Source organism: Saimiri boliviensis, chromosome 10 (assembly GCF_048565385.1).
Source record: "Saimiri boliviensis isolate mSaiBol1 chromosome 10, mSaiBol1.pri, whole genome shotgun sequence".
In the NCBI taxonomy this organism is placed as follows: Eukaryota; Metazoa; Chordata; class Mammalia; order Primates; family Cebidae; genus Saimiri; species Saimiri boliviensis.
In genome coordinates this window covers 48,610,798-48,627,419 of record NC_133458.1, presented here as the reverse complement: position 1 = coordinate 48,627,419, position 16,622 = coordinate 48,610,798, and the positions used below count along the sequence as shown (strand labels likewise).

Below are 16,622 nucleotides of genomic sequence, written 5' to 3'. Positions count from 1 at the left end.
TATAATCCTAACTATGTAAGAAAAAAGTAGACAAACATGATTACCAACTGGGGTGTTTTGTTTTGAGATGGAGTTTTGCTCTTGTTGCCCAGGCTGGAGTGCAATGGTGTAATCTTGGCTCACTGCAATCTCTGCCTCCCAGGTTTAAGTGATTCTCCTACCCTCAGCCTCTCGTGTAGCTGGGATTATAGGCATGCACCACCACACCTGGCTAATTTTTTGTATTTTTAGCAGAGACGGGGTTTCTCCATGTTGGTCAGGCTGGTCTCGAACTCCCAACCTCAGGTGGATCCACTGCCTTGGCCTCCCAAAGTGCTGGGATTACAGGTGTGAGCCACCATGTCCCGCTTTTTTTTTTTTTTTTTTTTTTTTTTGAGACAGAGTTTTGCTCTTGTCACCCAGTCTGGAGTGCAGTGGCATGATCGTGGCTCAGTGCAACCTTGGCCTCCCAGGTTCAAGCGATTCTCCTGCCTCAGCCTCCTGAGTAGCTGGGATTACAGGCATGCACCATCACACCTGGCCAATTTTTGCATTATTAGTAGGGACAGGGTTTCCCCATGTTGGCCAGGCTGGTGTAGAACTCCTGACCTCAAGTTACCTGCCCGCCTTGGACTCCCAAAGAGCTGGGATCATAGCCGTGAGCCACTGCGCCCAGCCCAGCCTGGTTATTAACTGAACAACTATCAGTTCCCTATAGTCAACATAGGTACATTTCTAAATTGAAGGCTGAGGATGTTAAAGCTTGGCGAGAGTTAAGGTAAAGCAGGAGTCTGGCTGTTACTTGAGCACAAATCTTACCTAACAGAGTCATGATAATCCTTGACTTCTAAGAATTTCTCAGATGGGAAAACAGGATGTTTCAAAATCCTTTCTATTTCAGACACATTCTCTCTGAGGCCTTTGAAGTCTGCCTCACAGACAGGCAGGGTCTCTCTTTTATCTTCCACGTTAGTAGCCAGTCTAATTAACCCTTGCACTGCTTTGGAGAGGGAAGTAATGGTGTGGTCCCATTGATCAAAGCACAAGTGACATCGAAGACAAGTAGGGAATTCCTGGCTGTGACCCTGGGTGCAGCGATCACATCTCTGGCCGCTGACACCCTCTCGGCAGCGGCACATGCCTGTGTCTGGATCACAGATGGGCTTCTGGGTACCTGCCTTGTTGCAATCACACGCTAAAAAGGAAAAGAGAAGGAGCAGAGAATGTCACTGGGTCTTTTGCTGATGACTATCTCAAGAATCAGGTCTTTTCCTCTCTCCTGAGAATCTTCCCAACTCACACTTTTAAGATGAACATTTAAAGCCAATATAATTTCAGAGATCTGTGTGATAGCCATTACAAGACAGCACAGCTCTCTATATTCCAGTAACAAATGAGTTTACTATTTCGATTTGGCAAATATTAGACGTTTTTAATATGTGAGTGCAAGCGTCCACACATGGGATCTTCATCTATTTGAGTAAGAAGTGTGATTTAATGATGGACACATGGTAGTAACTCTGCTGCTACAGTCACCGAGGGTGATTCAGGTGTGGTATAGCCTCTTTAAGAAGTCCCAAAGTCACACTTCTGAGTAAATAAAGCCCAGCTTGGGCGTGCTGACAATGCTGTCTTCCATTACATAAGGAAAACAATTGCATTTTCCAAAAAGAAGGAGAAATTAAATTTGTTTCGTCTTAATTTTAAAAAATAACTGACTTCACACAGTACTTTATTTAAGCAGGTTTCTGACCAAGCCTGAAGACAGGATGGGGAGAGCTATTGAGCTTACTGCAATTTCCAAAAGGTTAGGGAATCAACTAGCCTATGTTTTTGGACTAACTACAAGGAACAAGTAATTTAAAAATGCATTTGAGGCTGGGCACGGTGGCTTATGCCTATAATCTCAGCACTTTGGGAGGCTAAGGCAGGTGGATTGCTTGAGTCCAAGAGTTCCAGACCAGCATGAGCAACAAGGTGAAACCCTATCTCTACAAAAAATACCAAAATTAGCCAGGTGTGGTGGCACGCACATGTATTCCCTCCCAGCGATTCTGGGGGCTGAGGTGGGAGGATCACCTGAGCTCAGGGAGGTCAAAGCTGTAGTGAGCTGTGATCATGCCACTGTACTCCAGCCTAGGCAATGGAGTGAGACCCTGTATCAAAAAAATAAATAAAAAAGAAAGAAAGAAAGAAAAATAAATTTGTCAGTTTGGTAAAAATGATGCCAATTACAAATAAAAACACTAGGCTCTTCAGCTAGATACCATCTGTCCAGCACAATAGGCCTTGGCCCAGAGGCTTAGCAGGAACCCCTTGCTGGGGGTGTTGTCATGTCACTTCATCAGCTGGAGGACATTCCCCCTCATTAGCTGCTCTTCCCCCAGAGCTTTAGTGTAGTCTGTGGTCTAACTTGATTATTTGCAGTTTTCTCTACTGCTTCTTTGTAAAAGATGAAAGCATTTTTATGATAAGATTATCAAAATAGTAGAGGGACACAGAGAAAGAGGTGCTCTAAGACAGATTTTCCAAGAGCCAAAATTTCACCCTGGGTTTTGTTTTTTTTTTTTTTTGAGATGAAGTCTCACTCTGTTGACCAGGCTGGAGTGCAGTGGCATGATCTCAGCTCACTGCAACCTCCACCTCCCTGGTTCAAGTGATTCTCTTGCCTCAGTCTCCTGAGTAGCTGGGACTACAGGCACACACCACCATGCCCAGCTAATTTTTTTGTATTTTTTAGTAGAGATGGGGTTTCACTATGTTGGCCAGGCTGGTCTTGAACTCCTGACCTCCTGATCCACCTGCATCAGCCACCCAAAGTTCTGGGATTACTAGTGTGAGCCACCACACTGGGCCTCACTCCTGGTTTTAATGCAGCAATTCCACTTAGAAAATTGAATAACTGGGTCACAGAGAAAATCATTCAGAATGTGTATTTGAATGGGGCAAGGGACTGAGTAATATTTTTTAGCCACAAGGGCACATTAATAGAGGAATGGAGAGGAGGGAAGAGTTGCCATGTGTGGCTATGTATGGCTGACCATGGTGGTAAGCCCATGGTGATATCTGACATTTCTTTGGCTTGACTTCTTTTGGAAGCTATTTCATTTGTGATGAGTTGGAGGAAATTTAAGACAGGCTACAAACTTTAATATAGGCAAAACTTTTAACATAGGAGGAAAATAATCTTTTTTGTAGGGCTACAGGAAGATTATTTTCAAAATGCAGAATTAAACTTTGTGAATTTTCTAAGTCCACCTTATTTAAAAGCAACATTCAAAAAAAGAAATTTAAAATGCAGTGGTTCATAGCATATCCACAGTAGACCCAGGCTGATTGTACTGATGAGTTTTTAGAATTCGCAATACTTACGAATGCATTGCCCAGGTGGCTCACCATAATAATCTTCCTGGCACTCACTGCAACGTTTCCCGCCGTAGCCTAATTTACATGGACACTGGCCTGTAAGCTGTGAGAACAGTCATGGGTGAGGAACTGACAAGCTTTATGGTCTAAAAAAACAATGCATTTTAATAGGAAACACTTTCCCCTCCGGTGATTTAGAACATACAGCTGCATAAAGGCGGAGGAAGGATGGTTCCCATGGCCAGCAGCCACCCCCAACAATACCAAGGATCAGGAGTTACTGTGCTTTGGCTTAAAGCTCTTGTATATATCGCCTGCTTCCAGCTGTTCAGGGACAGGTGGCCCCAAACTGGGAAATATACACATATAAATGAAAACAAAACACATGATGGGAAATGGGCCACATTCCTCAACTGTTATGCGAGTTCCCCCATAAGTGAATGAGGCCAAAGACCTGGTCTAACATTCATCAATTAATGTGGCAAGTAATGTTTTCATTATGGAATGTATGATGTAGTTTCTACCAACTGGATTAGCGTTGTGCACAAAAAAAACATCTTTTTTTGTATTTCAGACTTAATGATTTAAAGAGAGTTACTTTCGGAGAGGGCAGAACTTTCCTTTACCCTCTCAACTGAACTCTTGACCAACTTTTCTGAAAACTGAGGAAGTTGGAAAATTAATAGGAGAAAATACAAAAGCAAATCACTATTGTTGTAGTCCTAAATTTGCTGTTTAAACAACTCCATAACTTTCCGGGAATAAGTAACTGGATTCATAGAGTGACTGGATCTGCCACGTTTCTTTTCTTTTGTCTTTTTTTGAGACGGAGTCTTGCTCTGTTACCCAGGCTGGAGGGCGGTGATACTATCTTGGCTCAGCATAACCTCTGGCTCTCAGATTCAAGCAGTTACAACTACCTCAACCTCCTGAGTAGCTAGGATTAGAGACACCCCCCACCACGCCGAGCAAATGTTTGTATTTTTAGTACAGACGAGGTTTCACCATGTTGGCCAGGCTGGTCTTGAACTCCTGATCTCAAGTGACTCACCTGCCTCAGCCTCCCAAAGTGCTGGGATTATAGGTGTGGGCCACCACGCCCAGCCTGTATCTGCCAGGTTTCAATCCATCTTTGGAGTTCCTGCCAGCTTCTGCTCAAATATAGGGAGTTATGGGGTACTTGTTGCCCCAAGGCCTGTCGTGTTGCTGATTGCCCCTGATTGTTGGGCGGTGCTTTCTTATACTGAAGTAGAATCTGCTTCCTTTTAACTTGTTCCCATTGTTCTGTGTCCTGTCTTACAAAATTGCACAAAACAATTTGCAATTGCCTCTTTCCCCTTACTAAAGTCCTTCTCCCCACTAGAGATGGCCATCCCAACCTGCCTAGGCTTCTTTTCTTCAGGTTGATGATGCCTGATTGTCTCTAGCCTTCATCACAGATGAGCATAGTCCTATCCATTATCTTGGTTGTCTCCCTTTGGGCACGTCTAGTCTGTCAAAATAATGTTTAAAATATGGTGCTCAGAAATGACAACAATGCTCCTGGTGCCATTGGGCCAGTAGAGCAGACAATGGGATGGTAACTGCCCTGAACCTGGGCACAGCACTCCCGAATCCAGCCTGTCCAGGCATCACTTCTTTGGCAGCCCTGCCATGCTGCTGGCTCACTGGAAGCCTGCACGCAATGAAAACCCTCAGATGTTTCTCATAGGAGCTGGTGCCAAGTCATTACTCCCACCCTGTATTTATGCAAGGGATTTTACAAACCCAATTGCAAAACTTTACTTTTACCCTGTTAACATTTCATCTCCTTGTTTCCAGCCTGCATGACAGACTACTGGGATATCTTGCTCTGGTTTTATCACATAAGCTTACAGCTTTGTAATATCTGCAAATTCGAGAAGCATGTTTCTCCAACTCCATCTAAGTGTTGATAAAAATATTGGATGGCATATTTGGATCTCTCTGTGGGAATGTACCAGGAACCACCTCTTGGCTAATGTAGAGACATCTATCAGTAATTGTTTAAACAGCTGGGAATCTAAATGTTCACATGTCTTCCCTGTACTCCAATGAACATGTTTTCTGATTGCAGAAAGCAATGTTCCCCCAAGGGATCCCCTATGGACCAAATAACCCAAAGTACCCTTGTCATGAGGGGCTTCCTGGTTAAACCAATACCATCTAACTTTCAGCTTCATAGGCTAGCTCAGAAGTGTGGTCTTTGTTGAATGCTGCTACAAATATGCCTCCCAAAAGGTCTAAGAAACTTGCTACATAGTGCTGTCACAAGCATTTGGAGTTCTTCAAGAATTGGGAAGCCAGGTGGTCATGTGGAGATCTATCACTGTATTCCATGTTTGTGGCTGCAGGTGTGGGGAGTAGGGGGAGCTTATAAAACAGGCATGGCCATCCAGGGTCCAGATCTTGGTTTCTAATACCATTCTCTAGGAAAAGGAACCAACGCTCCTTAGGGAAGTAGCTGATTCTAGGACTAGGGCAGAGAATACATAAGATAAGCCTGGAACATTTTGCAGTGCCAGGAAGTAAGAAATACTTTTAAAAACTCTACAGTAGCCTGGGCGCAGTGGCTCATGCTTGTAATCCCAGCACTCTGGGAGGCTGAGGTGTGCGAATCACGAGGTCAGGAGTTCTATGCCAGCCTGGCCAACATGGTGAAACCTGTCTCTAATAAAATACAAAAAATGAACTGGGTGCAGTGGCACGCACTTGTAATCTCAGCTACTCAGGAGGTTGAGGCAGGAGAATTGCTTGAACCCTGGAGGTGGAGGTTGCAGTGAGCTGAGATTGTGCCACTGCACTCCAGCCTGGTGACAGAGTAAGACTCTGTCTCAAACAAACCATCAAACAAACAAAACTATACAGTATTGGCCTATGTTAAAGGGAGACAGGAGCCACTGAAAGAGCTTCCAGTGACCAAAGCTGGAACAATTTGAACCACAAAATAGAGTTGGATTATCCCCCGAAATATAAATATCCATGAGTCCATGCTGATATAAATAAATAGTTGCATGAATAAATGTTAGACAACAGACAAATCTCCACTGCAGAAGAATTCCAGTGATTCATGGAGGCACTTTGTTCTCGAGGAGGAAGAGCATAGCTCCCTACTCTTCAGGTAGGTTGTACACAGTGACTTCCTTTCATAAAGTCCAGTGTAAAAAGGAGGAAAAAGAGTAACTTGATGATACAACATGTGACAAACACTGCTTCAGCCAAGTGACCAAGACTCACATTAACAGTGAGAAGCCATGTTAATAATATGTACCCTTGATATGATGTGATGAGAGTGGCACTTGACCTCTCTGTCTTTTCAGAACCTATAAACCCCATCTAATCAAGAGAAGAATGTCAGATAAATTTGATTTCACGGACATTCTACAAAATAAGGAAGACTTGAGAAACTGTCACAGCCAAGAGGAGCCTAAGGAAATAAGATGACTAAATGTGTTCTCAATGGATTCCAAGAACAGAGAAAGGGCATTAGGTAAAAATTAAGGAAATTAAAGAGTTTGGTTAGCAGTAATATATCAATATTGGTTCATTAATAGTGACAAATGTTATTAAACTAATATAAGGTGTTAATAATAGAAGAAACTGGGTAGGGGGTTTATTTTCTCAGTTCTATCTTTACAATTTCACAAATACGTTCTACAATAAAAAGCTTATTTAAAAAAAGATCAGGTGTTTATGTGGGTTGGTGGATGAGGAGTGGAGAGAAAGAAAAAGAAGAGAAGGAAAAACACATTCTCCATGTAAGAATTACCTTCAAGAGATTTGACCTTTGAATAATGGTTGAGCACTGGAGCTGAAATTGGAGGTGAGCTATGCTTACTAATTGGAAAGACTCCAGTTTCTTAAATTAGCATTTTCATTCCAATTTAATCCTGATCCCTATATTGTGAATTTGGCTTTTTCTAACACTTCTTGTCATTGTTTTACCCTTTCCCTCCCAAACGCTATTAATGTGAAAATTGTTTCAAAGAGTAGATTAAACCAAAAGATAAAAACCCAAACCATCAAAAAAAGCAGCATGATTTTAACAAATAGTTTTTTTTTCCACAAGTAAGTTATCATTATTAAAAATTCTGTGCTCACTGTTATATTGACCAAAAAAAAAAAAAAAAAACACATGTGCATCTATCGATGTAGTATTAGCTGTATATGAAACACTTAAGATTTGCTCCTGGTACACATGCCTACATTCTTAAGGCATGATGGATGCCAGTCTAGAAGTCAAGAAAACTTATTTTACTCATATGTAAAGCCAATTGGTGAGCTATGGGAAAGGACAGCTCAGTTTTTAAAATGGAATTATGGATTTTGAAGTTATCTGTTTATTTTCATTCTGATTAATAATCTCTTCTGATAAACTATTTTTTAGGTCTTCCCTATGATTACATGTATGAAATAATGAAAGGTGAGGTTGATGTCTGTGTTTCACTGTATATGAATTCTGACTTCCTCAGTCACAGAAAGGCCCTAGAGAAAACTGAAGTAGGCAAAGCTGAACTCTGAGATGCTCATTCTCTTTTTTTGGTTTTAATTCCTTGATAGATCTGATTCCATTCCCTGTAAGGCCAATCCTGTTTAAATGCACTAATTAACAACAGTAGATAAGGGAAACTTTCTTTACACATTTGAGTGCACTAGTAAGTTTTAAAGTATCTTACCTGGTCACAGTGGCTACTTTGAGAGGTCCTAGGGTCACAGTCACATGACTGACATCCTCTGCCAGGGACCAGATTCCAGTATCCATCAGCACAACGGTCACAGGCCAGACCTGTGACATTTGGCAGACAAGGGCATGCACCAGTGACAGGGTCACAGAAGCAAGCTCCCCCACCAGGGGGACACTCTGCGGGACTCACACCGGAAGCATGGCAGGAGCATCCTGGGATGATAAAATCATCATCAGAGGTAAATTCAGTGAGAAATGTGGCATTTAGCAAACCATACAAATAGCTTTTTAGACCTGAATGTATCGTTTCTCCAAAGGCTCAAAGAACAAATACCTTATAATAGTAAAGAATTTACCAAAGAATCTATGTAGGTTGAACCCGTTCAGTGGTTTCTGATCTCCCCAAATGGCAAGTACATGTGGTTGAACTTGCACCAAGAGCTCACAGTTAGGATGACTAAAAGTCTTATTTTTCCCTCATGCCACTCACCAAAGTTTCCTTTATTTAAATGACTTGAAAACAATGGTTTACTTATACATTACAGTCTCTTGATAAGTTTGTTACAATGCAGATTCCTGGGCCTCACTCCCAGGGTCTGAAGCACAGCCTAGGAATTTGCATGCTAATATACCTCACCTCCCCATTGCCCTGGCACAGGTGAACTGCAGACTGAACTCTGAGAAACAATGCTTTGAATCCACTAGGACAGGTATTAAAGGCAACAGACACAAAAGGCAAAGTAATACAGGTGAGAACATTGTGGCTGCATCTGAGAATACCACTGGTTGTACTGCACTCGTTTCTGTTGCTGAGTTCAGTACAACATCCTTGTTGCCTAGTGGGTGCTGCTTTTGCCTGCTGGGACTGACCTAACTGAAATGAGCATGGGAGAGCTGACAACACACTTATAAGCTGTCACTCAGCTGACATTTTTCCCATGGGGAGTTTTGCAGACTTACTTCTGCAGGTCTGATTGAGGGCTGATCCATAGTAACCTGATTTACAGAGCTGGCAGTTTGTGCCGTGAGTGTTGTGCAGACAACGAAGGCACTCCCCTGTTACCCGGCTGCAGGACTCTGGATCAGTTACATCTATGTTGTTGTTACAGGCACATGGCTGGCAAGGCACTCCCGAAATTCTTGGATTTCCATAGTAACCAGTAGAGCATTCTCCACACTGAGTACCTAAAAGAAAGGGAGAAGAAAGGGAATGGGGTGAGGTGTCAGTGTTTGGAAAGAGGAGAAGATCGATGTTGTAAATAGAATATTATTGGGTTCCTCTACGAATAATGAGAAATCACACATTCGGGGTGAATAAGGAAAAGTGTTCTAAGTGAAACAAAACCTTCATTTTCATTATTATTCATTTAGAGAATAAAATGATTATTCAGTGCTTGGAAGTGTTTGGTGAAGAATGGATTCCAGGCTTTCTTTAAATACCATGGAGCTGTGAGCACAGGATTTCTAGATCCTTATATAATCAGCATCACACTAGCGTGCCCCAGGACCCAAGGCTAATCTCAGCTCCTGGGGCAACCCACTCTCACTTGATCCTACAGGTGAACTAAGGTGAAAATAAAGCAGGCCTAAAGGGAAAGTCCCAAACAGCAACAGCTGTCACTTCTAGACGTGAAGATAAGCAAGAGAAGTTTTCATGACATATGAGCCCTGAGGCTGTTTCTGTTAAGCAGTCTGGAGGAGCTACCTTTCTCTCCAACACTGTTTACCCTTGCAACCAGGAGATGACTGCAACTTTTTAGGTGCCCAAACTGTGGCTCCACTCCACGTTTTGGTTCATCCCACTTGGTTCATTTAGCCAAAACATGGTCTCAGTTCTTAAACACTGACTAACACACCAAACTGTGCATGAAAAAGAGGCTGCAAGGGAAGAGGTAAGAATTAACTGTTAACCTTAGATGAAACAAATGAGGGGAAAATCAGGGATATAATTTATTATCATGATGGTAATTATCGTTAATATTGCCAAATGTTCTACATATCATTAAATCAAATAGACTTCATAAGCTATCTTCTTGTTTGCATTGAACATTCACACTGATGTTTAAATTCCTTTTTTTTTTTTTTTTAATTTAGTGATAGGGTCTTGCTCTGTTGCCCAGGCCCCAGGCTGAAGTGTAGTGGCATAAACAGAGCTCACTGTAGCCTTGAACTCCTGGGCTCAAGCAATCCTCTTGCCTCAGCCTCCTTAGTACCTAGGACTACAGATGCAATCCATCACGCCTACCTAATTTTAAAAATTTCTTTGTAGAGACAGGGTCTTGCTATGCAGCCCACGCTGGTCTTGAACTCCTGGCCTCAAGCAATCTTCCCTCATGCACTTCCCAGCCTCCCAAAGTACTAGTATTACAGGTGTAAGCCACTGTGCCTAGTCCTCTTAAAGTCTTTAAAATAAAATTTTTAGGCCAGGTACGGTGGCTCTCACTCCTGTAATACCACCACTTTGGGCTGAGGCGAGCAGATCACCTGAGGTCAGGAGTTGAGACCAGCCTGGCCAACATGCCAAAAACCCTATCTTTACTAAAAATACAAAAATTAGCTGTACATGATAGTGCACACCTATAATCCCAGCTACTCAGGAGGCTGAGGCAGGAGAATCGCTTGAACCCCAGAGGCAAAGGTTGCAGTGAATTTAAGATTGTGTCATTGCAATCCAGCCTGGGCAACAGAGCAAGACTCTGTTTCAAATAAATAAATAAATAAATAACATTTTTAATTGGCAAGAGATACATGTTTTAAGACTTATGCAATGTCTATACAATGCCTAAATATTGCTTAAAGATATCTGAAAATATTAGTTATATCTGTGAAATATCAAATTGAATATTTGAAATTACACAAAGAAAGCATTTGACTAATTCCATTTTTTAGTTAATTGCTTGTTATATGTAATATAATGCTACTTTATCATATTTATATCTTACTTAATATGTGATCATTTTTTATTTTAAATAAATTAATTTGATTTGGTCTTTATTTGGTCAATTCGTTTTCTAGAATATTATTTGCAAACAATTATAGCTCAGTGGCCAGTGAGTTTTAATTGTCATGGGTCAGTAGTTCATTCTTTGTTCAATAAAGCAACAATTTATTACATTGTATCTTCTTACCATTTCGGCACCACACATTTGTCCAAGACAAATAAATTATGAACATATGATCATTTTACAGATTGCAGTGTGAGATAGAGAGGAAAAATTGTATCCAACACTATACTGCATACCTGTATAGCCTTGAAGACAACTGCAGATTACGTCTGAGCTCCACAGATTCTGATAACAGGAATGGGCAAAATACTGATTGCTTGAGGGATCATCTGGACAAAGGCAAGGACGACAGGGCTGTCCTGAAGAAGGATTTCCATAGTAGCCATCAATACACCTGTCAAGACAGTTTTCTTTTACCAAAATGTTCCCAGGAAAAGATCACATGTTAGCCAATGAGGATTTGCTATGCTTTAAAAGAGTGCAATTATGAAAACTGAATATTTTAAAAGATGTTCATTTGCTCTATAAAATGACATTTGGTTTTATATCAAAAGTCTCAAGGTATAGTCAATTAAACTCTAAGTAATAACACTCAATCTACTTGTCATATTTGAGGAACATAGAAAGTAACATGCCAGGCAAATGTGTGTCATTGATTTAATCCACCATTTTCTGGCTCATATGATGATGATTTTGAAGGATGAGGAAACAATGCTCTTTCCCACCCATAACAGTCCTCTCACACTTAAATATTATTGAGTCTACTCAACGGACCTCCAGTAGGAAATTGGAACAAAATGTAGAAGACCTAAAAATTAAAGTGCCCATGAATTCCATACCTTTCACAGTTTCTGCCGGTTGTAAAGCCTCTGCAATTGAAGCATGACCCTGTCTGTGGATCACAAAGTTCAGCAAACCCATTACAAGGGCAAGGGCGGCAGCTGGGAAATCCAAAGTAGCCTGCCAGGCAGCGATCACAGCAGCGGCCAGCCACCGCGCCACGGCAGGAGCACTGCCCTGTTACTCGGTGACATACAGTATCCTTTGATCCTTGAGGATGGCAGTGACATGCTGGATAAAGCAAAGAGAAATATGCTGGGGCAGGGATGTGTGGTGTGTGTGGGTGAAATAGTTATAGTTCTGGTGTCGCATTTCCTGTCCCAATCCTGGTGAATCAAGTAAGCCTGTAATGTGCATAGGGCAGAGCATATAATGAGTTCCAGGTAAATGTTAGTTAAATAGCAACTCACTGATTCACTCGATAAACAGCACGTTGTGAACAATTGGATCTTATGAACATTGGTTGTTTATACAGAGAAACCAAACAAGTAGCATGTTTTTAGAGACTTAAACTTCCATATATCTTAGGTGTATTAATATTATAGTATTAATATAGACATATAAATACCACACAACAATAGCATCATATTAATATAGAAATATAAATAACACACTATAATAGTATAGTATTAATGTAGATATATAAATACTACACTATAATAATATAGTATTAATATAGATATATAAATACTACACTATATTATAGTATTAACATAGATATATAAATACTATACTATAATAATAGTATAGTATTAATATAACCTCTAGATTATAAACCATGTAAGCACCCATCTTAACATGATCAGAGTTTTCTTTTTCCTAGGTAAGATGGAAGAGTTCCAGTCCTTTTCTGATAAATTGTTGAATCCCGTGAGCCAATCTTCCCTGTGTGAAAATGTGATGCCAGTTTATCTGATAGGGTGGCACATGGAAGAAATGTTTGTTCCTTTGTCTAGACTCCTTTGTGCATATGAGGCATTTTTTAACTTTAAAAAGAAAAGAAAAGAAAGCAATGATGGGTCCAATGATGGGCTGGGTGGGTGGCCATGCCCAAGCAATGCCCAGGAAGGGAAACCCTCTCTCTCAATTATGACTGAAAAGATATGTTTCCCTACTTGGAAAGGAAATTAACCTGCCTGTAGTTTCCTAAGGTAGGAATGTGAAGCAACAGTATTTTCATTAATGATTTACACGGTGAAGAGAGAACTATATACCTGAACATCATAGCCATGAGAGCTGAATTATCAGTTGTGGATGAAGCCCCATGTAAACCCTTATCAATGGGTGACTTATAAAGTGAGTTATAAGCCTGTTTGCAACCCTAGCATGAGGAAAAGTGACATCCTCAGTGGGAGAAGTCTCACCCATGGTGACAGCATTGTCCCTTTTTTGATTCCCCAATCTCATCATTGTTTTAGCTTTTCCAGCCACTGGGCTTCTGAGCTAGATCCTCAAGCTGGCTTTGCCAGCTCCCTCCATGGTGGTTCACATTTTATCTGGACTACCATCCGTTGGATACAGACTGCAAACTTCCAGAGGCATGGACTATATCTTGTTTATTACTCTCAGTTTCTAATGCAGCTCTGCCTACAGTCAGGGCCTATTGATGAATGGATGAATGAAGTGTAGCAAAAAAAAAAAAAAAAAAAAAAAAAAATTTCAGTATATTTTATCTACATAGATAGTCAGAATAATGTAGTCAAGTTTCAAATCTCCTCCCTGTAAGAACTCCCCCTATGACTCTGCCTGCTGTCAAAATGTCAAGACTGTGAGCAAGTGTCTCCCCTTGTGTGTTTTGCTACGTACGGTGACAGCCATGATGCCCCAGACCATAGCTTCCAGTTGAGCACCTGTCACAGCAGCGCCCAACCACAAGAGGTTTACACTGGCACTGGCCTCCAAGTCTGCTACAGCTGGGTCCGACTGAGCCCTGGGGGTGACACTTGCAGGCTGCAAGGAACAAAGGAAGAGAGGCAGAAATAAAGGAAGAGGCAGAGAGGCACCTAGCCTTGTTAGCAGCGGTAGTTCACCTCTCCTTCATTTAAGACCTCTTAAACACTCTACTCCCTCATCTGTTAAATAGGGATAATATAGGATCTACCTAGTGGGATTGTTGTATGGATGGATAAAAGGGAATAAGGTCTGTGAAGTACTTAGAACAAGGCTGGTACATTGGGTGCTCAATAAATATTATTTAACAAGTTAATAACAGACTTAAAATTGGTTTTGAATAATTAGTCTAATGTAATTAATACTAGTGGCATTATTAATACTTCAATTTTTGATGTTCTACATTGGTGCTGAATTATATCTACTATTTTATTTTTTAGAGATAAGGTCTCACTCTGTTACTCACGCTGGAGTGGTGTCATCATAGTTCACTGCAGCCTTGAATTCTTGGGCTTAAGCAATCCTCCTGCTTCAGCCTCTTGAGTAGTTAGGGCCACAGATATCTGCCACCATACTCCTTACTAGCTTGTTTGTACACTGAGTCTCACTCTATGGCCTAGGCTGCAGGGCAGTGGCACAATCTTGGCTCACTGTAACCTCCACCTCCGGGGTTCAGGTGATTTTCATGCCTCAGCCTCCTGAGTAGCTGGGATTACAAGCATATACCATCACACTCAGCTAATTTTTGTATTTATTAGTAGAGATGGAGTTTCACCATTTTGGCCAGGCTTGTCTCGAACTCTTGACCTCAAGCAATCTGCCTTCCTCAGCCTCCCAAAGTGCTGGGATTACAGACATGAGCCACCATGCCTGCGCCCCCCTTCCCCACTCTTACTAGTTTATTATTTCCCCTATTCCATATATTTCATGAGATGGTGGGTACCCTGAACTCATAGCCCTGTCCTAATGGAAAAAGCGTTTGCCTAACACTCAGGAAGCCTCACCTCTTATTGTAGCTATCTCTCTATAGCTACACTTCTCAACGGAAGGATGATTTTCTCCCCCAGCTGACATTTGACAAAGTTTGGAGACATTTTTGGATGTCACAACAAGGGGAGGGTGGTACCGTCTGAGACGTGTAGGGCTGCTGCTGAACACCTGACCATGCATAGGGCAGGCCTCGAACACCTGACAATGCAATGGACAGGCCTCCACAGCAAAGAATTACCCAGCTCAAAATGTCAGCAGTGCTGAGGGAGAGAAACCCTTCCATAGCCAAATGAAATGGTCAAGTTACAAACAGATTTTGAGCCCCAATACTCTCATTTATAAAACGAATATTTTGGGATGCAAGAAGATGTCTGGCATTCCTCCCAGCCCTGGAATTCCAAATGCATATTTCAGGACCATTGTTTCAGCCGTCTAGCCTTTCCATGCTGCTGCAAAGTTCTTCTCTTACACACTCACTGTGCTGTGCATTGTGATTCTAACACATCAGCAGACTGCTCTGTGTATCTAATCACAGAGATGGGTATTTTGGTGGTTGTTTGGAGTGGAGGCTAACATAAATTGATTTGCTCATGTTCCAAAAAGCATTTGTATGGATGTCAGTGCTTCAGTGGAGCTCGTTAAGCAGATACTCACCCACAGCCCCACTGTGCAGCTTGGCAGACATGCTGACGATCAGCCTTTCACAGGCACCCGGGAGCAGTTGAGGTCCCCTTGCAGAGGCAATTTCAACACAGTTGTGCAGCTGATACTCATCTAAGTCCTTCTTGCTGCAGAAATTCTCCAATGAATTGATTTGGGGAAGAAGGCCAAGCTTTTGAAAGAATGAGAAAAGACTTACATTCAAACTATCTGCTGTTTAAGATTCTAGTATATAAAAAAAAATCAGATCTATGAAAATAATGGTTCAAAGGAGATTCAATCCTTTAAATTGCTTAACACTGAAGACTTTTAAGATTTTCAATTTATTTAAGAAATCTTTAAATATTTATATTTCTGGACTTGTGGCAAAGAAAATAAAATAAGTCTTTTCTTTTCACTGTCATCATATTTTTTACTTGCTGATACGTTTGTCTTAGATTTCCAAGAGTAATAACATCAAGGAGGTCATTTTGAACAACTGGTGTTAAAAGCAGCACCGAAAGGGTTTTAAATCAGCACGTCAAGTCCGGAGACTAAAGCTGTGCACAGATGCCTTTCTTCTAGTCTTCTTTTTGCTGTATTCATCCTGAAGCCAGTTTCCATAGCCCTTTACTTCAACCCTCTTCAGTTTTTCCCTAATTGTCCTTTGACACACCCAGCTGGTGGCATCACAACCCCAGATGACCAGGGTTGACCCCTGAACAACACAGGTTTGAACTGCACAGGTCCCTCCGATGCAGATTTTCTTCCGCCTCTATTACTCCAAGACAGCAAGGCCAAGCCCTCCTTTTCCTCCTCCTCCTCCTCCTCCTCAGCCTACTCAGTGTAAGATGAAGAGGATGAAGACCTTTGTGATGATCCACTTCCACTTAATAAATGTAAACCTTATAAACATATTTTCTCTTCCTTATGTGATTCTCTTAATAACACATTCTTTTCTCTGGCTTACTATATTGTAGGATACAGTACGTAATACACACACAAAATATATATTAATTGGCTGTATGTTATTGTTACGGCTTTCAGTCAACAGTGGGTGATTAGTGGTTAAGTTCTTGGGGAGTAAAAAGTCATATGTAGGTTTCTGACTGCATGGGGCATTGATACCCCAACCCCCAAGTTGTTCAAAACTCAGCTGCATTTACCAGCGTCTCCTTTTTCTGCTGCACTCTGAGGATATGTCATTACCT

General features: G+C 41.4%; 1 protein-coding gene across 1 annotated transcript in view; it reads right to left on the bottom strand.

Annotated features, from left to right (window-relative positions):
- Positions 1-16,622, bottom strand: part of LAMB4 (laminin subunit beta 4) — a 111,689-nt gene that overhangs the window by 34,017 nt on the left and 61,050 nt on the right. The window contains exons 19-26 of the mRNA XM_003921091.4: positions 15,427-15,604; positions 13,699-13,842; positions 11,892-12,123; positions 11,289-11,446; positions 9,008-9,232; positions 8,040-8,260; positions 3,352-3,448; positions 799-1,174 (exon numbers count right to left, since the gene is read on the bottom strand). Of these exons, the coding sequence (XP_003921140.3) occupies positions 799-1,174; positions 3,352-3,448; positions 8,040-8,260; positions 9,008-9,232; positions 11,289-11,446; positions 11,892-12,123; positions 13,699-13,842; positions 15,427-15,604 (1,631 nt within the window). The remainder of the gene's footprint in view (positions 1-798; positions 1,175-3,351; positions 3,449-8,039; positions 8,261-9,007; positions 9,233-11,288; positions 11,447-11,891; positions 12,124-13,698; positions 13,843-15,426; positions 15,605-16,622) is intronic.